At 39.2% G+C, this 24,379-nt stretch overlaps 1 protein-coding gene across 11 annotated transcripts in view; it reads right to left on the bottom strand.

The window, feature by feature from the left end:
- Positions 1–24,379, bottom strand: part of USP6NL (USP6 N-terminal like) — a 254,559-nt gene that overhangs the window by 47,408 nt on the left and 182,772 nt on the right. For all 11 annotated transcript variants that reach the window (XM_070501182.1, XM_070501188.1, XM_044761880.2 and 8 more), the window contains 3 exons: positions 22,895–22,962; positions 20,697–20,779; positions 11,018–11,057 (listed from right to left, as the gene is read on the bottom strand). In XM_070501182.1, the coding sequence (XP_070357283.1) occupies positions 11,018–11,057; positions 20,697–20,779; positions 22,895–22,962 (191 nt within the window). The remainder of the gene's footprint in view (positions 1–11,017; positions 11,058–20,696; positions 20,780–22,894; positions 22,963–24,379) is intronic.

The raw sequence follows: 24,379 nt of genomic DNA, 5'->3' as shown, positions 1-24,379 counted from the left end.
AATAGAAGGTCTTGATGGAAGAGCAGTCAAATCCACCTAGGCAAATCAGAGAAGATGAGCCCTAAATGAAGAACTGGAAGATTATTAGGGTTTTTATCTAGAGCAGTGTGGGAAAGAACATTCTAAGCATGGGTAGGTGCAGTGTTGAGATAATTCCGCTCCGCAAGGGCCTAAAAAAGGCAGCAGCAGGAGACGAGGCTAAAACATAGGCATGGGCGGAGGTCTTGGATGTCACACTAAATTGGGATTTGGGCAAAGCTGGAGAGTGGGGAAGGTGGTAGAGAAAATGCTTCTTCCTCACTTCTTCGGTTTCCAGCAAGGATATTTTTTTCCTAAGTACTTGGGCCTGCTGTCCAATCTCTTATTCACTCCTAAGGGGGTAGAGTGACTTACCTGATTAGTAAATTTAAAAAAAGAACTGAGCATGTACAGTCCTCTGTCCCTTTTCTTGGGAGCCTGACTACCCTCAGAAAGCACGCTGCACTCCATCCTTTCAGGCAAGAAAAAACACCCTCGTCAACCGAGAAGTCTGCAATGATCTCCCTGTCTGTGACCAGGTAAGGGAGCCTGTCTCCTTCTGGGGTTCGGGATTCGGAAGGCCACTGCTCAGGCACACCTGACCTACACTCCCCCAACCACTCTCTGCTCCAGGAAGGCTGGGACATCTGCTGTTTCCCCACTGCCTAGAGCAATGCTGGGCTCAGAGGAGGCTCCTAATTCATTATTTCATTTTCATGAGAACAAAACCCACCATAATTCTTTCTTAGGAGTGAGCTGAGATTATGCTAATTTATTAATTTTCCTCAATCCCCACATTTTCTTTTCTGGAGGCCTCTGTAAGTGTAATAAGTATATGAAGAGAAAGCAACGGAAATGGAAGACTACACAGGAAAGAAAATAGTTCTGAGGATACATTTTATGGTCAGAATGTACGCTCACGACAGCCCTATGAGGCAGGGATAATCACCCTCACTTTACAAATAAGGAATGAAGCGATCTGTCTAAATTCCCCAACCGAGGAAGTTCAAGTTTGAACAGGGGTCCACAGCTGGGCAGTGTGGCCTCGGGACCTGCACTCTTAGCCACCACGTCTTGTGTCTCCTGCTTCCATCACGCCCCTGCGCTGGCTCAGGCAATCACAGCTCCTGGGTGAAGGCAAGAGCTCCTTACTGACTGTCTTCAATCCAGCCTCAGGCAGATGGCGTATCCCCACCAACAATATTTTTAGATTTAAAAGAAGTATAAAATCCCAAAGAAAACCCTGAATTTAGGAGAAGATTCTCACTAATAAGAATATTTTTATAGAATTTTATTTTTAGGCATATTCTTAAAACTCTTTAATTACTTCTCAACTCTTTGTACAAATTTTGATGGGCTTTGCATAATAAAAGATGATCGCTTGTGAGCAAAAGATATTCTGTTATAATTCCCATTTTTCAAAGGACTAAGCATATTCTTCATTATATTATTAGTGATAAAATGTTGCAGATGGTTCCAGAAATATGTTTAATTTTAAAACTCAGTGGGGCACTGAAATCTAATTAATGTTTCTGCTAAATGTGACTTCAGAGAAGGCCAAGCTGTGAAAAATTAAGATTGATCTAAGTTGCCATTTGGTATTTTTTGTTCTTCTGCACTTCCTTCCCTGACTTCTTCAAAGCATAATCCCTTCCTCCACCCACAGGAAAACACCAAATAATTCAAGTCAACCCAGGAGCATAATAACATACACGTTGCTGGGAGCAACCCTGCTGAGACCTACCAGGTCTCTTGCTATCTTTCATTTTTATAACTATGAATTATCAATGAATCACTTTAAGAAGTATTTTTTAAAAGAACACTTTTGTATTCTAATGCTTATCATATATATAAATTATTTTAAATGCTACACATTCTCACATGCAAGGATAAAACACACCCAATTTTAAGAACCATTAAGCATGCTTTTCTTTCCCCTACAGCTTTATATACAGTTTTATATATATACAAAAACCTTGGGAAAAGCTCCCAGGCTGTTAAGATCTTAAAATTACCTATCAGTAGTTCAAATCAGGTTTAAATGTTAACTCCACAATGCTGCCAGTTCAACCACACCAGACTTGAATGCATGTGTCTTTTTTTTCCTCCACTCATGAATCTATAATTCATGGATAAAACTATACTTTATCTCCAAACATGCTACAGCTAATGATTCCAGAATTTATTCTGAAGTAAGAAGTAACCGAAAACAGATGTGACAAATGTGAACTTAAGTGCTTTAGAAAAACAGATGAAGGAACATCATATCTTGCCATGGACTCGGTAACACCAAAACACACTAAAATATAACAGCAAGTTAGAATCTCAACCTGGAAGTTCAGCAAATGTTTCCAACTCAACATGTCTGAAACTATTTCCCTAAACATGCCACTATTACCCTTCTTTTCCCTAACATGAATTCACAGCATCACTACACACTAAGTCAATCACACTAGAACCTTAAGTTGTTTTCAGTCTTCCCTTTATCTTCCTTGCCACACCCAGACTACACCCCACTGGCCCCCTCCACATCTCTTGTTTCCATCACGTCCTCTGCCCTAGTTCTGACAATCCTAACTCCTAGGTGGGCAGAAACTCCTTACTGGTGGCCCTAACTTTAATCCAACCTCCACAAAAGCTTCAGCTTTTTAAATGCATCCCAGTTTAAAATCTTCCAATGGCTACCCGTTATCTATGAATAAAGTTCAAACTTCTACATGGATGACCCTTCACAATATGGCCCCAATTCACCATCCAGTTTCACTTCCTGCTGCTTTTCTGATCTGGCCACCTTGAACTATGTGTCATTCCCAACACACATGTATTTCCACACCTCTTTGACAAATGTTTGCTATTCGTCTGCCTGTGATACTCTTCCTCACCATCATTTGGCAAAATCCTACGCATCTTCTTAAGACCCAGTCAAGGGTGTGGAACTTTTCCCAAATGCTTCCATGCTCCAAGCAAAATAAACTGTTTCTTCAGCATTTCGTGGCATGGATTAAGGACTCAGTTGGCCTGAGTTCAAATCTGAGCTCTGCCCCTTCCTATCTTTTTCATTTGGGGCAAGTTACTTAATCTTTCTGCATCTTAGTTTTCTTGTCTTTTTATAAAATGAGAATTATTATGATTATTGTTATAGCACCTAATACTTGTGTTTTAGTTGGCCTAAGTGCCCAAATATAATAATTATTATTATTAAAGTATGAACTCCTTGAGTACAGGAATCATATCATATATTTCCCATTTAATCTTATCAAACAAAACTGTAGTTGTTATATAAGAAAAGTTAAATAAACATTTTAAAGTTAAACACAGTTTACATAAGAAAAGACACATAAACAGTACTAGGAAGCCATTAATAGTATTCTGTGGTCCCAGAGGTAGAGGAGTGGGAAGAAAAATGAATATGAACAGACAGACCCAAATCATAAATACTCTTGATAGTATTTCAATCATTATAACATGGAAGTAACCAGAAGTGAATTATAATAGTATCTCTAATGTAACATAATGCTAGAAATGATATCATCTCATTATGTTGGCAACACTTTTCAAAATGCTGCCACAAGGCAGGACTACTGATGTTAGAAATCCATACAAGATTGATATTAAATAACTCTACTGACCTTATACACAGACATCCTACTTTTCCCAATTTTTATTTTGAAATATTTCAAACCTACAGAGAAGTTGGAAGAACAGTGTACCATATACTTATATATGCTTCACCCAAATCCACTGATTATTAACATTTTGCTAGCTTTCATCACCTATTTAGATTGGGTTTTTTTTTTTTTTGGCTGACCTATTAGAAAATCACAGACATCATGAGCATTTCATCTCCAAATATTTCAAGTACATATCACATAAGAACAAGACACACTATCCTACATAATCACAGTATCACTATTACACCCAAGAAATTTAAAATTTGTTCATTATTTTGAAGTAAACAGCTCATCTACCAAAATTCCCACTTGTCCCAAAAGTGTTCTTTATCGCTGTTTTTCTTTGGGGGGGGGCAGGAGGGACTCAGAGTCCAATCACGGATCATGCATAGCCTTTACTGGCCCATCTCTTTAGGTGCCTCCACTCTAGAAGAGTTCCCTGGCCTTTTTTTAACTTTCACGACATTGTCATATGGGAAGAGTCCAGCCCACACTATTTGGCTCTAACTGTTTCCGCTAGATTTTGGCAGGAGTATTACAGAGGTGATGATGTACCCTTCCCCTGGCATCACATCCAGAGACGTACCATGTCGATTTGTACCACTACCAATGACATAACTTTTGATCCCCTGGTGAAGTGGTATTTGCCCAACTTCTGCATTAATTAATAGAGAAATTCCCTTTTGCAACTAATTAAGTAATCTGTGTGGTATACTTTCAGGCAGTTTGAACATCCAGTTCCTTAAGAACTCTCCTGAGTGGTCTTATCATCCACTGATAATCCCTATCTAAATTAATTCTGATTCTGATTGTGGCAAAGGCAGGTTTTTCCCCCTAATTCTATGATTCCTTCTATATTATTAACTGACATCTTTCCATTAAATAGTTTTTCCTTTCTAGCCCCTCCCCCTTTTTAATATCACTATAGTATACAGGACTATTTTATTCAATGTGTCCCATCCATTATCATCTTTACTCTTTCTGAAGCTTAAATTGTCCCAAATTTGGCGGGACTGCCTCCTATGTGGTTGGAGACGTCCCCCTTCAAGTGAATCCTTCAGACCTGCCCCATCTGGCACAAAATAATGCAAGCTCACTTTCCACTTTTTCTACCCTAGACCTAGATCAGACATTTCTTTAGGAAACAGCTGTTCTTTTTAATAAGGAATGGTACTCAAAAACTAAGATCTCGGAACAAGATGTGTTCATCACGGCAATTTTTAAAGTCATATAGGACATCCCAGTATAAGAAAATTCTACTCCCCTGAGAATGTCAGAACCACATATATCAAAAGGAAAATAATGGGCAAGCCGTGCTGTGGTAGGCATCCCACATATAAAGTAGAGGAAGATGGGCACGGATGTTAGCTCAGGGCCAGTCTTCCTCAGCAAAAAGAGGAGAATTGGCAGCAGTTAGCTCAGGGCTAACCTTCCTCAAAAAAAAAAAAAAAAAAGGAAAATGATGCAGAGGTCTTAATTTCTATCTTATTTTCCCTTTGCTATCTCTCCATTACCTTCACTGACTACATAAACGGTACATTGTTGTGTATTTTTCTTCCCAGGAGCTGTTTTCAGGAAAGGATTAAACTTTTGTTTGAAGTTTGCAATCTGATACCCAATTGTCTCAAGTCATGTCCCCTCTGAGTCAGGACTGGCCCCTCCTCTTGGGGCAAGGAGGGTGTAAAGATTAAAACTGGGACTAATATATTCTTTGTTGCTTCCTAAACTCCAGTGATCTGAGACTGTATTTTTAAGCCTATGCAGGACCAGTTGAATAGTAAGTACTTCACAACTGCTGAATCACCCACATAGTATTAACTTATCTTCTATTTGGTCCAAGGTTCCTCTCACTATTAACATGAAAAATAATCCAGATGTAAAGGCTAAACACATACGCAACGCATGGATAGATATTAAATAGGCTTCTCTTCCAGAACGAGAAATCTTAGAACTTTACTGAAGTTCAAGTCTTCAGATGACTTTTTGTCTCTCCCATTCGATATTAAGAGGCGTGACTCAGAATGAAGTTGACCGGAGTGACGCACACCTAGACCTCACCAGCAGAGGTCAGGAGAGGATAAGAAGTACAAGAAGGAAAGTGGTGTTTTGACAGAATGACACTGAAAAGTCTGTGGGTCACGTATTTTGAGTAAGATTTCAAACCACATAAAATTAAGACGTAGTTTTTAAAGATATGTGTAGGTTCCAATATTCTGTAAGCCACGCAAAATACTGCACTATATAAAGGAGTAGCTGAATCCATGAAAATTCCTAGTTTTTACATACCCTTTCCTCCTTATTAAAAACATCAATAAGCTCAAAGAAACAATATAATCCATTATTCATATTGTTCTCTGTAGAGTAAATATAGTAAGTGTGGTTATTTATTTGTTTGAGTGCCTGTTTGGAGGTATCCAAAGCACTTTGCAAATTATCAACATTAATCCTCTTATGAGGGACTGCCTACTACTCTCCCTATTTTCAACAGAGAACTGCCTTATGTAAAATAATACACTGGCGAAGCTGGAACTAAAGCCACGGTTACCTGACTACGCCTTAGAGTACAAGTCTTCCCAGACAGCAGAAAGCGCCCTCTTCAAATGTATGCATTGTAAAGATTTGCACTTCAGCAAGGCTATCGTTTCCACTGATTTTATTCAACGAAGCAACACATAGAATTTTTATATTAGTTTCATAGAAATGGCAGAGCTTGACCATTAGGACTAGGCAGTCACCGAAGAATAAATGGACTAAACTTAAACTAGGAAAATTGGGGGAAATTCCAATAAAGTAAAAAGTTTCTTGCCTCAGACTGCTTTGCATGTGTGTAAAGTTCTCATTCCACTTTAAAGAAACCAAAACTGTAAAAGGCAGGTCCTGCAATATGAAAGCAGTTACATACAAAAGGCACAGTGGAGCCTCTGTCAGCAGCCTCAGAACCCTGCCCCTCTCCCAGTATAAGACACTGACCAACGGACATAAGATTAGGTCCTAGGATAAATGATGAAGGTGTGCCTGGGTCATTTTTTAGTGATTTCCTACTATATTAACCTCTTTGGAGTAAACAACCAATTAATTATAACCTTAATTGCACTGGGCAAGAGGTCTTTCATTGTACAGCAAGTCTCTAAAAAAAACAAGTAAAAATTTAAAAACAAATAACTTCCCTCAAGCATGCATCCTCCACCAGCTTTTGTCTCATAGTTCTTTTCTTCACTGTCACATGTCTTAAATCATCTATATTACTGGTTCCCAGACTTGGATTTTTCTGGACTAGGAAACGATTTTTAAAAACAAGGGGGGGAGGATGGAGGGGCCACCCCAGTAGCATCCATCACGCTCCACTTTGATGGCCTGGGGTTCATGGGTTCGGATCCCAGGTGTGGACCTACACACTGCTCACCAAGCCACACTGTGGCGGCATCCCACATGCAAAGCAGAGGAAGATTGGCACAGATGTTAGCTCAGGGACAATCCTCCTCAAGTAAAAAGAGGAAGATTGGCAACAGATGTTAGCTCAGGGCCAACCTTCCTCAAAGAAACAAACAAATTGGGGGGGGGGGGGGAGGAGGCACTGGAGAGAAAAGTCAATATTGGGTTGCCAGATTTTTATTTTGCCACATATGGATATCTTGTGTTAGAAGATACCTTCCAACTCTTCCCTCCCTACTTTCTCAAATAAAGGACACTATAACATTGGAAAGGACATCTCTATCAGTCTTTACATCAACATATTGAGTGCTCTAGAGCAGTCATACCCTCACTGGGTCACTCATTCAGGCACCACTTGCTGAGCATATATTATGTGTGCTGCTCTAGGTTCTGGGGACACAAGAGTGAACAAAGCAGATAAACCCCCCCTCACAGAGATTACAGCCTAGTGAGGAAACAGACAAGACAAAGACGGAAGTAAAACATTTAGGATGTGAAACAGTGTTAAGTGCTAGAGAAAAATAAAGAAGCGAGGGATAATTAGCATGTTGGGGGGGAGGGAGCTCCCTAATTTAGATATGGCTGCCAGGGAGAGTCTTACTCTGAAGGTGACATTTGAGTAAATACCTGAAAGAAATGGGGGGTTTCCTTTTCCTACCAGGCGGAAGAGCACCCCAGGAGAGGAAGCAGCCAGTGCAAAGGCCTGAAAGAGGGAATATGGTGGGCATGCTCGAGAACTACACAGGAGGCAGTGAGTGAGCAAGAGAAGGCAGTCGGAGATGAGATGGAAGACTTGATAGAAACCAGCTCTTAAATGGCTTTGCAAGGGATTCTAAGGACTTTCCCTATTACTGTGGATAAGATGAGGAGCCACCATAATGTTCCAATCAGAGAGTGACAGGATCTTACTTATTTTAACAGGATCATTCTGGCTCTTTGGGTGAACAGCTATGGGGACAATGGTAGAAGCAGGAAGTTGGAACTCCAGAAGAGAGATTACAGTGGACCAGCAGGCAGAAGTGGAGATGGTGAGAAGTCCTCAGATGCTGAATACATTCTGAAGGCAGAGCTCACAGGATTGCTGACAGATGAAATGTGGGGTATGAAGGAAAGAAAGTCAAAGATAACTCAGAAGTTTTGAGACTGAACAACTAGAAGAGTGAAGTTCCCATTTACTGAAACAGGGAAGTTAGTTAACAGAATGGGTGGGAAGAGAATAAGAGAAACTCTCATGTGGACCTTAATTAGACACGTAAGTATATAAAGTAAGTCAGATATCTAAGTCTAGACATTGTAATGCATATACAAGGACATACAAGTCTGGGATTCATGGAGCTAGGTCATCAACGCATTGTTGACACTTAAAGCCAAGGACTAGCTGAGATTACCAGGGAGGTACCACAAATAGGAAAGAGAAGTTCCAGGCGTAGGCCACGGGGCACCCTACAGTATAGAGATCACGGAGATGAGAAGGAACAAGAGAGCAAACTGAGAAAGACGAATGTGCAGAGTACGGGATTTTGAAGGCCAAGAAAAGAGACTGTGTAAGAATGAGACAGTGACCAATCACGTCAAATGCTGCTGGGAGGTCCACTGAGAAGTGACTACTTGATGCAACAGCGTAGAGTAATCAGAGACCCTGATAATGGCAATGGAGTGGAGGGTAAGGGCCAGGAGATAAATCTGACTGGAATGGATACAAGAAAGAATTGCAGGAAAGAAATGGAAAAGAGATATCAATGCCTCTTTCAAGGAGTTTTACTGTAAGAGCAACAGAGAATCAGGGCAGTAGCTGAGGAGAAAACGGGGTCAGAAGAAGATTGATGTTTGTTTCTTTTTTTTAGTGGGAGTAATAATAGATTTTACTCTGGTGGGAACAATCAAGTGGAGAGAGAAAGAATTCAGGAGAGAGAGAGAAGAACAGGTCGAGTGATGCCGCTGAACAAGCAACACACATACTCACGGTAACTAGAGCATGGAGGCACAGAGGAAGACAGGCGGGTAGGTGTGGCTGCGGAAGCTGGTCGAAGTTCTTTTCTGACTGCTTCTATTTCTTATAAGAAATAAGAAGCAAGAACATGAGCTGAGAGAGGACAGAGAAGGAGGTGCTGGAGGTTAAAGGAGGGAAGAGAAGCTTCCAACAGTTAAAATGGAAGCAGAAATTCCCCAGGCAGGAACAGTATGCTTCCAGGCAGCAGGAACGCTCCAGCTGTCTGTGATCTGAATGTACAGTCGGCACGGTTGTGAGTCTTCTCCCAGTTGCCCTTCGTCATGCAGCCACAGGCACTGCAGAGGCAGGAAGTTGGCTTTCACTAGGGTTGTAGGTGAGCCCAGAAGAAGGAAGAGGGGCGAGGGAGCTGAGGGTGCATGTGACTGACTGTATGGACCTACAATAGAATTTGAACTGGGAAGGGAGGGGACTGAAGGCACGAGCGTGGTGAGGGAGAATGAAACAGCGGCGGGATCGGGGGGACAGGTTTAGTGAAGCCAGGGCAGCAGATGAGAGAGAGAATGGTCAGAGCGTGGAAACAATTCCTGATGTTCCCATTTCACAGCGGACTGACAGAAGTTCACCAGAGGCAGAATTCAGAGAGTGCACACCGCTATTGTCACCTCCTTCTCATTCATTCCTTAGCCACGGGGATCTGCCTTCCCCACCACCAGCACTACCACTTCATTTCACTAATACCAGGCTCCCAAAGCCACCAATAATCTCCCACCTACTGTCTCACTTGATCTTCCTCTAGTCACTGGACAGACAGTGAGCATCTCAAAGGCAGAAACCACGTCTTATTTGATCCTAATATTCTACGCAGTATCTAGCCCAGTGCTTAATACTCAATTGCTATGCAATAATGTAGGTATTAAAAGAAAGAAATTCCTTTGCCAAAACATCAAGGTTAGGATATTGAGAGAGAATCAGGCAGGCAGAAGAGAATTCAACTGCAGGAAGTACCCATGGGGATCTCAATATACCGAAAAAGGCAATTTTGTCGACATTTCAAAGTTATGCTACAGTTTTTATTTTCATAAAATGTTTATTTTATAAAGATTTTCTAAAATATTTTTCAAATTCCAATTCCAATTTTACCTCCCTTATCTGAAATTCAACCTCCTTCCCCTATCAAATGCAAACAAACTGAGAATAATCCCCACCAATTACCTCCCTTTCATTCTACAATTTATTTGTGGTACAGCAAAAACAAAGAAGAGGAGGGAGCTTCTGACCAGCTGGAAAACATTCAGTCCCAAGTTTTCGTGCACACCCAGCTATGGACCCAGCTCCCTAGCCAAGTGTAATGAAGAAAGGGAAACACAAAGTAACCAAAAAAAGTGACAGGTTTGCCATATATAAGACTTCTCTAAATCCTTAAAAAAGCTAATATATTTGACTACAGCAAATGCTTGTTGTTCCTGTCTGTGGGAAATCTGATGAAAACTTCATGGACAGCTATGTTCCAAAGAGCCACTGGTCTAGAAGAGCGCTTTTTTCGCCACACGTACATGGGAATCACTGGTGAAGCTTTTTGCCAACCATCTCCCTGGGCTCCTGCGGAGTCTGACTTAACAGAGGGAGGGGGGTCCCAAGCAACTGTGCTCTTAAAAGGCTCTAGATTCAGAATCACTCCTGGACTGAGAAGCACCTGTCTAGAATGCAGGCTTCTGATAACTGCTGTCTTTCCTTTTTTCCAAGTATCTATCAGAAGTCTCATAAAATCTAAAATTATTTCACCATTAATTTAATTACTTTCTTACAGTGATATACTTAGGGTTGAATTCTAACAATGACTGTCCCATTTACACATAATATGACACTCAAAATCACAAAGGTGGTAGTTTTTATTCCTCTGATAAACCCGATTCACCAGTGTAGACAGATGCAGAGCTGGACTTACCCGTTCCATAGCTGCATTATGATATGGGAGCTCCTCCTCACTGCAGAGAAAAACAGCACATGTGAAACAGTTGAAATCATAGCGAACTTTTAAAAAATTATAAATCTAAGGAACATACTATGTTCAAGCATTTATTTGTCATCACAAATTACATAAGCTTCCATCCCACCAAATTCAATACCAAACAAATTAGCTATTCTGAAACCACAATGTCCCCTATCTTCAAATCTCTAGCCCTGCACTGTCCAATACTGTCATTGCCAGCCATATGTGGCTATTTAATTTTAAATGTAAATTAAAATTAAAAATTCAGTCACTCAGCCTCATTAGCCACAGCTCCAGTGACCGACAATCATGCAGACAGACAGAGGTTACTGAATTGAACAGGGCAGATACAGAAAGAACATTTCCACCACTGCAGAAGGTTCTATTGGACAACGCCACTCTAGAGCAAGAGTCAACAGGCTTTTTCTGTAAAGGTAAATATTTAAATAGTAAATGGTTTAGACTGTGGACCATACAGTCTTTTTCATAATTACTCAACTCCGATGTTGTACTGTGAGAGCAGACACAGATAACTTGTAAACCGAATGTGGTCTTGTTCCCACGAAACTTTTACAAACAGGTAGAAAGCTGGATTTGGCCTAAGGCCACAGTGTGTCAGCCTCTACTCTGGACCATCACCCACACTCTCTGTCTCAAACGATGGCCTATCATAAATGCTTGCTCAAAAAGAATAGTTTAAGGAAATAACTGCCTCCAACAGATTTTTTAATTAAAAAGAAAGGAACTTCTATTCTGTAAATAAGGAAAGCTTCATTTGCCAAAAGTTCAACAGGGATGATTTTTCTAAAATGCACAATGAAAGATCAAATTCATTTCTCTGATACAGTAATGCTGTGGTATCACCTCTAATATAAAATATTCTAAGACTCTGGTATTAACTCTCAGTAATAAAACAATGTGCTATCCATAAACAAAGATATGTGCTTCGAGTTGCTATCTCAGTAGCATTGATGTTTTGGGCAATGATATGTACGTATTCTTGCCTTACTTCCTCTTGAGGCCAAATAACACTACATTCAAGAGTACAATACATTTGTATTCAAGAGTCCAGTATTTTAAAGGCACTCTTTTGCTACTCTGAAGGTCCTTTGGTGAACTCTGAAGCTACAGCAGTGGTACTGACAAGAAAGTGCAACAGCCAAAAGAGATCTCAGAGAGATAGTCCAAACCTCTCACTTCACAGATAAGAAAACTAACATTTTCACTTAGCGACAGTCACTTAGCCTAATAAACAGGTGTTCAGCACTATCTAAACCAGCGGGTTCAAATTAGGGTAGACAACATCTTCAAACTGTGCAGGAACATATGAGAAAAGGCTGGAAAACCAATTCTCAAGAAAAAAGAAACTTTGAAGATTAAGTATAAAAAGTCTTTTTTTAAACGTAAAATGTCCACTCACCTTTACTGAATGTGACACCTCAGGGTTTTTTTATAGCTTTCTTTATACTCTTAGTCTACATTTCCCTGCTAATTTATAATCCTGATTACTAGGGCCACTGATGTATGAATGGTACAGGATGCAACTTTCGGTTTAAAAGTGTGCCTATCCATTCTTCATTCACCGGCAGAAGGGGGCTTGTTAACACTACTGGAAGATACTTCCTTGGGGATTAGGTCAGCGGGGGCATCTTGAAAGAATAAGACCATCTGGCACCTTTTGTGTGCACCAAGAATGGTATTTCTGGGCTGAGTGGGCTGCCCTGTGCAAGAGCAACCTTCTGTACAGCTAATTTGAGCTGATCCTGACAACTGCTTATTTGAACATTCCTGACTGCAAATGAAGTGCCAAGCATGGGTGCCTACCACAGGACAAGTTCTCTGAAGTTGCTGGGTACATTTCTTTGGTGTCCTCCTATTGACTAAACAAGACCAACGGACCTAACTGTGCCTACTCCTCAACACTGACTCAGAACCAGGTTTTGCACTTGTCTGTGGAATGATGCTGATCATCTGCTCAGGCTACATGGCCTATGCTGGGCAGGTCTTAGAGAAGGAACTGCTTTGTGAAATTCAAGACAGGACTGCACACAGCACCCAACTCCACCTTAACCTCAAACCACGCTATTGAAAACCCTGGGAGAAAGGGAGGCAGGAATACACGTACAACCAGGGTCAGCCTTAGGCAAAATCCAGGAGTAGACAAACCTGGTCTTGGATTTCCCTCCAGCCCAATATTTTACATCATTTCCTTTTGCATTGTCGCAACCCCATGAGGATCTGCCACCTATATAGTCCCCCATTATGATCCCCAAATAGTTATTGAACTCCTACTATCCAAGCCTCTTTAATGTGTATTTATTTTATTTATTTTTAAATTGAGTTATAATTAACATATAAAACGCATTAGTTTTAGACATACTTTGATGTACGTATATACTGCAAAATGATTACATTAAGTTTAGCACATCCATCGCCACATATAGTGACAAAGTTTTTGCCTTTTTCCTTGTGATACCTTTCAAGATCTACTCCCTTAGCAACTTTCAAATATACAATACAGTTTTGTTAACTATTGTCACCATTTGTACATTACATCCCCAGGACTGACTTATCTTATAACTGGAAGTTTGGATCTCTTGAACTCCTTCACCCCTTTCCCCCACCCCCCACCTCTGGTAACCACCAATCTGTTCTCTGTATCGATGCGTTTGGGATTTATTTTTCTTTTCTTAGATTACACATATAAGTGATACCATACAGTATTTGCCTTTCTTTGTCTGATTTATGTCACTTAGCATAAAACCTTCAGGGTTTATCCATGGTGTCACAAATGGTAGGATTTCCTTCTTTTTATGGCTGAATAATATTTCATTGCATGTGTGCACAGGTGTGTGTGTGTATGACATTTTCTTTATTCATTCATCCATCAATGGACACTTAGGTTGTTTCCATGTCTTGGCTATTGTAAATAATGCTGCAGTAAACATAGAGGTGCAGATACCTTTTTAAGATCATGATTTCATTTCCTTTGGATAAATACCCAGAAGCGGAATTGCTGGATCATATGGCAGTCCTATTTTTAATTTTTTTTTTTTTTTTTTTACAGATTTTAATTTTTCCTTTTTCTCCCCAAAGCCCCTCCGGTACATAGTTGTATATTCTTCGTTGTGGGTCCTTCTAGTTGTGACATGTGGGACACTGCCTCAGCGTGGTTTAATGAGCAGTGCCATGTCCGCGCCCAGGATTCGAACCAACGAAACACTGTGCCGCCTGCAGCGGAGCACGCGAACTTAACCACTCAGCCACGGGGCCAGCCCCTCTATTTTTAATTTTTTGAGGAATTTCCATACTATTTTCCATAGTGGCTGCGCCAATTTACATTCCTACCAACAGTGCACAAGGGTTTTCTTTTCTCCACATCCTCTTCAACACTTATTTCTTATTTTTTCAATAATAGCCATTCTAACAGGTGTGAGGTGATTTTATTTTATTCATTTATTTATTTTGGTGAGGAAGCCTGGCCGTGAACTAACATCTGTTGCCAATCTTCCTCTTTTTGCTTGAGGAAGAGTGTCACTGAGCTAACATCTATGCCAATCTTCCTCTATTTTTTCTATGTGGGACGCTGCCACCTCATGGTTTGATGAATGGTATGTAGGTCCATGTCTGGGATCCGAACCAGCGAACCCCGATCGGCCGAAGTTGAGTGTGTGAACTTAACCACTATGCCACCAGACCCGCCCCTGACATGACATCTCAATGTGGCTTTGATTTGCATTTCCCTGATTAGTGATGTTGAGCACCTTTTCACTTCCCTGTTGGCCATTTATATGTCTTCTTTGAAAAATGTCCATTCAGATCCTCTGGCATTTTTTAATCAGATTGTTTGCTTTTTTGCTATTGAACTGTATGATTTCTTTATATATTTTAGATATTAACTCTTTATCAAATATATGATTTACAAACATTTTTCTCCCATTCAGTAGGTTGCCTTTTCATTTTGTTGATGGTTTCCTTTGCTGTGCAGAAGCTTTTTTAGTTTCATGCAGTCCCACTTTTTAAATTCTGCTTTTGTTGCCTTTGCTTTTATGGTCAAATCCAAAAGTCACCGCCAAGACTGACGTCAAGGAGTTTACTGTCTATGTCTTCTTCCAGGGGTTTCACGGGTCAGGTCTTACATTCAGTCTTTAATCCACCTTGAGTTGACTTTTGTGTGTGGTGTGAGATAGTGGTCCAGTTTCATTCTTTTGCATGTGGCTGTCCAATTTTCCCAATACCATTTATTGAACAGACTATCCTTTCCTCATTGTATATTTTTGGCTCCTTTGTCATAAATTAATTGACCATATATGTGTGGGTTTATTTCTGGGCTTTCTAGTCTGTTCCACTGACCTATGTGTCTGTTTTTATGCTAATACCATACTGTTCTGATTACTATAGCTTTGTAATACAGTTTGAAATTAGGAAGTGTGATGCCTCCAGTTTTGTTCTTCTTACTCAGAATTGCTTTGGCTATTCACGGTCTTCTGTGGTTCCATACAAATTTTAAGACTGTTTGTTCTATTTCTGTGAAAGATGCCATGGGAATTTTGATAGGAATTACACTGAATCTGTAGCTTGCTTTGGGTAGTATGAACATTATAACAATATTAATTATTCCAATCCATGAGCATAGAATATCTTTCCATTTATTTGTGTCTTCTTTCATCAATGTCTTATAGTTTTTGGTGTACAGGTCTTTCACCTCCTTAGTTAAATGGATTCCTAGGTATTTGGGGGTTTTTGATGCAACCGTAAACGTGATTGTTTTGGTAATTTCTCTTTCTGATAGTGTATAGAAACACAACCGGTTTTTGTATATTGATTTTCTATATGCAATGTTACTGAATTTGTTTTCTCATGAATGGATATTCAATTTTGTAGAAAGTGTTGAGACTTCCTAGACAGATGATAGAACAAGAATGCAGTCAAGTCTTCCTATATGGATTTTCTTGCATTGTTGCTCCATACCTAAAAGCTTTTATACAAAATCTGCTGTGTGCACAACACTCTTCTTCAGAGAACTTTTCCTCCTTGAATCTCTCTGTTGGCATACATTAATTTTCACAGCCTTTCAAAGAGAAAGCAGGGGACTGCCACCTTATCAAGAGCCACACACAATGTCTAGAATACACAGGTAAAGCACTGTACCAGCCTCAGGCACAGTGGCTGGCTTGCTGAAGGAGTGCACTAATGCTGCTGAAAGAATGTAGGAAAGGAAGGATGAACGCACACCTGCACGCACATATGCACCTTTACCTTGCCACCTAAATATCCTTAAGTAGAAGGAAGGAAGGACCAAAGTCTGGGTCAGTACAGAGTATTCCTTTGGGTCAGCAGACTACAGCCCATGGATCAAATCTGGCCCACTGCCTGTTTTTGTAAATAAAGTTTTATTGGAACACTGCTTTGCTTGTTCATTTATGTGTTTTATGTGGTTGTTTTCCTGCTACAATGGTAGAGTTGAATAGCTGTGACAAAGACCATATGGTCCACAAAGCCAAAAATATTTTCTATCTAGCTCTCTAGAGAAAGAGCGTACCCCTGATTTAGAAAACAAAGGTTTGTCCTCTAAGGGAAGGAGGCAACCAGAGGCTACTTAAAGCAAACAATAAGCTGGCAGCAAGAAGCTATGCCTCATGGAAACACAGTAAGTAAAAACAACAACAATAATAGTCATCCCGGGAAACAGAGCGACTTTCACTGGATCTATTTTTTCATCTGTTATTAAACTTAGAATTACTAATTAGAGTATATGTGCCTACAATTTTTCAGTAGTTCAGGAGGAGCATTTCCGTAACTGTGAGAGAAACTTTCATTTGGAAACTTAAAACTTAACCTGTTAAAATTAGTAAGTTGAATATATTGACTAAATTTTATTTCTGTTTCTGTAGTAAATTTTGTCTAAGTTTAGACTGACTCTAGTCAAAACTATTAGATGGGTAAAAGAGTTCTCAAGCCTCTGTCATCAAAACAGATATTCTTTAAAAGCAAAAACACCTTTATTCTGGCTTTCACACATTAATGTAGTCATAGTAAACCAGAGACAATCTGCTAAATTTTATAGATATACACACTTTGATATGTAGTTGAAAATGTGAAGCTTGGTATTAATTTTATCTTTATTTTTGGTATGATTTCCTTCTAATCTTCTATTAGTAACTTTTGACCTAAAAACATTATCTATCATTATCCAAATACCAAGCATTCTTTGTTGAGCGAACTAGCAGTGACTATTTTTGATAAAAATGTTGAAAGTTCTCTAACTTCTTAAATAAGCCTGATTTCTCCATTCTCCAGATATAACTCCATTATGGTAAAGCTGACTGGGGGTCAGCTTTTCTGACCATTTCTGAGTACTAAACAAAGATATGCCTGTTCCAGCACCAAGCCAGGCTCGTGTGGTAACAGTTTTTATATTTATTGTGAAATCTGTTATAAAACCAAGTTAGCCTTGTACTGTCATCCCTCTTCATATATCATAACAAGTAATTTAACTTACTGAAATTCTAATTACATATGAAGGCGGCAGCCCTCAGAGAAGGCTACAAAGTTCTTTTTCCCATTATTATTGGATTGACATTGACACTTACAACCTAATTTCATTGCAGAACCAACCAAAAACTGCAAAGAACTAATAAGACAGCAGAAAAAAATGCTCTTTTGATCAAGGTGTAACAGGGAGCAGTATCTAAATGCCTAGGCCAAGTGACTTTTTTCAATAGCTCAAAAAACTCCAGACTACGGTGACAAGCAAGAAAAGGCACCAGCAGCAACCTCAGGAGAAAGTGTTTTATGTGAGGCTTTGTAACAAAATCAACGATGTCAGGGAAATTTACTAAAGCCTAACATGACACTACAACCCATTTCTCTGTTGTGTTATTTTCGTTTGTGCTGCCTGCTTTAGGACTACTGCATGGAGTAAAAACAAACAGCCAAACAGCAGTGTGACAGTATGAGAACAAGTACCAGTTCCGTTTTCAAAGAAGTGGTGAGCTCAGCTACCCAGTACACCTCCACAGGGACCGTTTCAAACAGTCTCCTTCTCTTCAGGCACTCTTTCCCCCACTCATTTTCCTTCGAGGCATTCCAAAGTGCTGCTTCTATGTTTCTCTTATTAAAAACACAGGAGAGTAGGAACAGGCAGTATAATGCAGAAGGTCAGGACACCAGCTCTGCTGTAAGACTGCCAAGGTCCACACCCCAGATCTGACACTTAATGTCAGCACAACTGGGGCAAGTTGCTTGACCTCTTTGTGCTTCATTTTCATCTAAAAAAAGACAGAAAGAATACCTATCTCAAAGAGTTTTGAGAGGAATAAATGAGCCAACCCATGTATAGAGCTTAGCACAGTGCCTCGCACACAGTAAGTGCTCAATAAATATTGGATACTATCATTCAGATACTATACTGACTGACTTTTTTTCCCACTAGAGCCAAATGGACAGAGGATAAAAAACACAAAATAACTGAGTGTGACTTCAGATTGCCAAATACAGGCTAAGCTCTTGGGCCAGAACCCAGCTCACATTGTTTCAATGAGAAAAGAGAATTTAGGTAATTACTAGAATACTTTTGGAATGCACAGTTTTTCCATACATATTTTGTACTATATTAGACCATTTTATGATAAGAACATTTCTAATTGTGGTTTGCTCCCATCAGAAACACTTGCGGAGGTCAAAATCAGCTGAGTTATATCCTTCCTTCTGAATCAAAATCTGGGACAGAACCCAGAAATCTGTTTTTTGTGAAAAAATAACAACAACAAACATTTCCCAGCTGATTCTAACGTGCAGGCAAGTTTGGGACCCACTGATCTTGACAGTGCTAAATGCTCAAACTGTCCTTCAAAACTTCATTCACTCAGATCTGCACATTAACTCACAAAAATGTACAATCATTTCCTGCCACATTTGTGGCTAAGTTTGATTTACTTAAAAAAGTGGAAGTGGCAGTTTAAATTAAGAACAGTATTTTCATCAGAGTTAAATACCGCTCTATTGGTTTGTTGAAGTTCAAAGTCCTCTAATTACAACAACTCAGGAGAACATCTGGGACATGCTAATGTCCTTTGGTATAATAATAACACCGTCTATCTGTCCAGACCTTTATATAACATTCTCTCATCGTATTTCTTACACGCTTCAGCTATACTCTAAGATATTCAGAGCAGTTAATAATTTGTTTTACAGATAAGGCAGGAAACGGTTAACTGGGACCAGCGAAGCCACAAGAAGAGCATATATTCTCTAACCTCTAGAACCATTTCTGTTTGTTTGCTTGTTTCACCCTGAGAAAAACATGATACAACAAAATACTTTCTAAATGCAAGAAAACAGAACAGAAGGAGAAAACAAGGTCTGAGTACTATAAGTTACTGCTATGAACTATATAAGAAATTGTATTTTTCCTTCAAAATTTAATCAGGGGCCGGCCTTGTGGCCAAGTGGTTAAATTCTCAGGTTCCACTTCAGCAGCCCAGGGTTTCGCTGGTTTGGATCCTGGGCACAGACATGGCACCGCTCATCAGGCCACACTGAGGTGGCGTCCCACATGCCACAACTAGAAGGACTCACAACTAAAATACAACCGTGTACTGGGGGGGGGGGGGGGGGGGGGCGCTTTGGGGAGAAGGAAAAATAAAAAATAAAATCATTAAAAAGAAATTTAATCATATATCGTAAAATAAAAATCCCTGGATTTTTCCTATTTATAATAAACAAGACTGGAAAAGAATAAATTTGAAAGAGAAGTAGGTTAATCACGAAATTGTATTGAACCAAACAAACTATAGAGATGAAGAGGAGTCTACAGCCTATGTGAATCTGAGTAAAAATACCATAGTCAGGGGCTGGCCCTGTGGCACAGTGGTTAAAGTTTGGAATGCTCCGCTTAGGTGGCCTGGGTTTGTGGGTTTGGATCCCAAGAGCAGACCTACACCACTGGTCAAGCCATGCTGTGGCAGCAACCCATGTACAAAATAGAGGAAGACTGGCACAGATGTTACCTTAGGGCTAGTCTTCCTCAAGCAAAAAAGACAGGAAGATTGACAACAGATGTTAGCTCAGAGCAAATCTTCCTCACCAAAAGAAAAAAATCACTTGAACGACTTTATAAGTGGTCTAGACCTCTCTCAACTCTTTATGTAACATACTTAGGATAAATGGAATTAATTTTGAGAAGCAATAACATGAATACATTTACAACTATAAGGGAGATCAATAGCACTTCTTTTCATTGCTCATTTTTAGGATGCATAACACTAAAGTTCTAATTGCCAATTATTTTTAAAATGCATTTATATAAAAATGAAATGTTTTATCATTATTTTTGAAGTACAAATTGTTATTCATTTCCATTTAATTCTTCTAAATTATTAATACAATTCATTTATTGCACTTAATGTTCTTACTAAAATACAACAAATATTAGAGACTGTATTCTTAACTATAGTTCGACTTCAATCATAGAGCTTAAAAAAGCCAGGAGTTTAATAACAAAAAGCACATTGCAGGAGCAGTCCTGGAACCTTATTCACAGCAACGTTATTAAAAAGAAAGAAAATCAATATAATAGGTGATCATAGAAACATTATAATAAAAAAGTTAGCTTTGAATATATGCAACTTACTGTAAAAAGCCAAATCTATCTGTGACTTTGTAAACAAGGTAATCAGCATCTTCCCAGGGTTCAATCTCAGCACCTTCTCGTCCCTATAATAAGGAACAAGGGAGAGTTATTGGGCATTCATAAAATGGAATAATTTCTTAAAATAAAAGGACAAAGAAACAAGAGTTATTTTTTATGTATTAATAATAAGAGCTGGAAATGAGGCATTATCAACTTTAATTAATTTTTTTGAAAAAATAAACTATCTTTGGCAATATAATCACCATTTGCTAGTTACAAACTTTGGCAACAGCTGACATGTAGCTAAGCCACAATTAAACTTGGGTTCCTGTGAAAAGATGATTGGGAAAGAAATGATTGGGAAAGAAGAGGATAAGAAAGCCACACAAGAATAAAGTGTCAAAGTTGAAAGTTTTAGAGTGAACATGTCTTAGAAAAAAGTATTTCCTGCCTTTTCATCCAAACTTCTCAGAAGAGTAAGCTATCCATTTGTCTCTCTACTTCTTTACTTCACAGCCACATCAGCCTTGATGCTATTCTTGCCGAGGTCAAAAATGATCTCCCATTGTCAAATCCAGGGGACAACCTTCAGGCCTCATCTAACGGATTTTTTCAGTGCACTTGTCAATGTTGCTCACTCCCTGTTCCCCAACCTGCATGACACCATCCTCTTTGGTTCTCCTCAACCCTCTCCCAGTCTCCTTTTGATGGCTTCTTCAAGGGCACCTCTCAACTGTTGGGGTGCCCAGAGCTCTGTCCTCTCTTGCTCTTCTCACTCTGCTCTGAGGCTATTAACTAGCACTGATCAGGAACCCCAAATGTAACAGTCTATATCAATCCCACAAATTTCAGACTCAACTTGTGGACCCCTCTATCTGAGTATATTTTATAGTTGTCTGCTCATGTGTTCTCCTCCGAGTAGGCTGTGAGCATCTTGTGGGCAAGGACTGCTGTAACTCATGTCTGTACCGTGAATCCCCAAGGCCTAGCATGATGCCTAGCCTGGCCAAAAACTGGTTAATGGTGTGAAAAAGAAAAATGCATGCAAGCATGAATGAATGATAGTTCTATTGGTTTTAAATCAGTTAAGCGGTAAAATAAATTAGTTGGGTTTTTCATGGACTACACTAAAACCTAATCACAAAAATGGGAGTGTCTGATGTTCCAAACAAGCAACTTGGAAACGAACTCTGGGAACCTAACTGTTAAGTTGAGCGCTGCCTGAATGCCTCCCTGGAAGCAGGGCACAGTCCAGATGGCTTTCTATAATTTCATGCTCCTGTTATTCTCATAAATAATCAAAAATAACAGATATGAAATTACATGCAAGTGATATAAATATAAAACCTGACACTTATAAATCACTGCAACAACTCATTATAGACATTAAGAGGTAAGGCAGTAATAAGGAGACACGTAAATTGCCAACAACTGTGATTTTTCTAGGACATCAAAAAACAGATTCCATAATTAACATAAGGATACAATGCTAATAGAGATTATACATAATGTATAAATTCAAATTTTCAGATCCTGTTAAATTTTTAATAGCACATATAAATTATGAATAAAATGAGTGTTTAATTCTATATACTAATGTATTCAAATATTTATTTAATACCTAGTATGAGTCAGGAACTGTTCTAGGTATTTAGAATACAAGAGTAAATCAAACAAAAGAAATTCTTACCCTCAGATTTTACATTCTAGGAGTGAGAGCAGACAACAAACAAAATAAGTATAATATCAAGTATGCTGATATAATAAGTGCTATAGTGAAAAATAAAAGAGAAAGGGGATACAGAGAGCCAGCGAGTGGAGGAGGGTATTAAGCAGTAGGTCAGAGAAGATCTCCCTGAGAAGGCAGCATCCGGGTAAAGATCTGAAAGAAGTGAGGGAACGAGGCCTGAGGATATCCAAGATACAAGTGTTCTAGGCAAAAGGAAAAGCCAGTGTGAAGGTCCTGAGGCACAAGCAAGGCTGGTGCGTTGGAAGAACAGCAAGAGACCAGAGTGGCTGGGGCAGAGGAAAGGAGGGAGAGAAAATTTGGAGATGAGGTCAGGAAAAAAAGATGACTTCAGTGGTCACAGGAAGTAAACAAACGCTTCCGTAATTTTAGCTCTCCAAAAAGCAAATCCATTTCTATTTATACGTTTTTTCTAATAAAACTTACTCAATGAGTAAATACGAATACTTACTCTGTCATATTTAGCAACTATTTCAGCTCGCTCCTGGGCAAGTTTGAGTGCTACATCCTGGTCCGAATCTGTGGAGAGACCAAATTTAGACTAACTGTTATTTAAAGAATCATAAAGTTAATTAATTATAAAACTAAGACAAAACAAATAAAAATAGTACAATAAACCAATACTGCCTAAAATGACAAACTAGCAAAATCAAATAAACTTAAAAGGATGAGTTAAGTATCTGTAACTACAACTTTGAAATATCAACATATCAACCATTTCAATATTATATATGATATTCAAAAGAAAGCAAATTTGTTAACATAGCATAAACTTAGGGGATAATGATAAATCTTATCCAAGAATCAATTTTGGATCTAATTTCATGAAAATTAGTATTAAAAAAGAAACTGAAACTGAAAACTCTAAGTTTTCAGATGAAATCCACTTGGGTAGATGATAAGAACATTCAAGATAGCTTTTGAAAATTAAGGTGATTTGTCCAAAAAATAAACCAGCACAAGATATACTTTAGGAATTAAAAAAAATTATTTCTCTTACAAGATGAAAATAATCATTTCTTCATTTAGCCAATGATAAGGTCCCCCTTATCAATTGCCCCAACTTCTATAAAAATCTCCAGTTTTACTGCCCACTTGCGCACGCACACGCATGTGCATACACACACACACACACACACACACAAACACACACTTCTTTTTTATTACCACCAGGTATCTCAAAAACACAAATCTGACAACAGAAGTGGAGATCATAACATGAAATAGTAGGGATATAATGACACATCCCAAGTACCATAAATAAAAATGAAAGACCAATGATAGACTATAGATCAAGAAGACAAGCATTCCACTGGAAAATTGGGCAAGGATCATGAGCAAGAAATTCACAAGAGTAACAACAGCAGAAACAACTAGATTTGTGATCCTACTAGAGACAACTAGATTTGTGCTCTTACTAAGTGCCTGGCAGACGGTAAGACACTTCCAGGCAGCAGATACTGTGAAAAGCACTTCACATGCCTTATCACATTTAATTCTCACAACAACACTCTAAGAGAGGTTTCATATTAATTCTATTACACAGACGAAAAAAATGAGGTTTAGAGATTTTAACCAACTTGTCTAAGGTCATAAACCTAGTAAACAGCAAAGCTGGATTCAAATTCAGACAGTTTTGACTCCATAGCCCATATTTTAACCATTACTTTATAAAAATGATTACTAAAGACACGAAAAAGGACTTCCAGTTAACGATGGGAGATGGAACACACACTTTTATACCCACTCCTCCTAAAAGGCCACTAAAACGACAATGTGGGGAGTCTTTAAATCCCCTCCCTCAAAGGCCCAGCAAGTGGGTTCCTGAGGAGAGCCAGGGGTGGGCTTAAACACAGGGAGTCAGACACCCCCTGAGAGTTGAAGAGATGTGCCATGGCTGCAGCAGAGGTTGGGTGCACAGAAGAAAACCAACTCC

The sequence above is a fragment of the Equus asinus genome, chromosome 29, assembly GCF_041296235.1.
Source record: "Equus asinus isolate D_3611 breed Donkey chromosome 29, EquAss-T2T_v2, whole genome shotgun sequence".
Lineage (NCBI taxonomy): Eukaryota > Metazoa > Chordata > Mammalia > Perissodactyla > Equidae > Equus > Equus asinus.
Note: the sequence above shows the minus strand (reverse complement) of the source record. Positions and strands in the feature narration are given on the sequence as shown.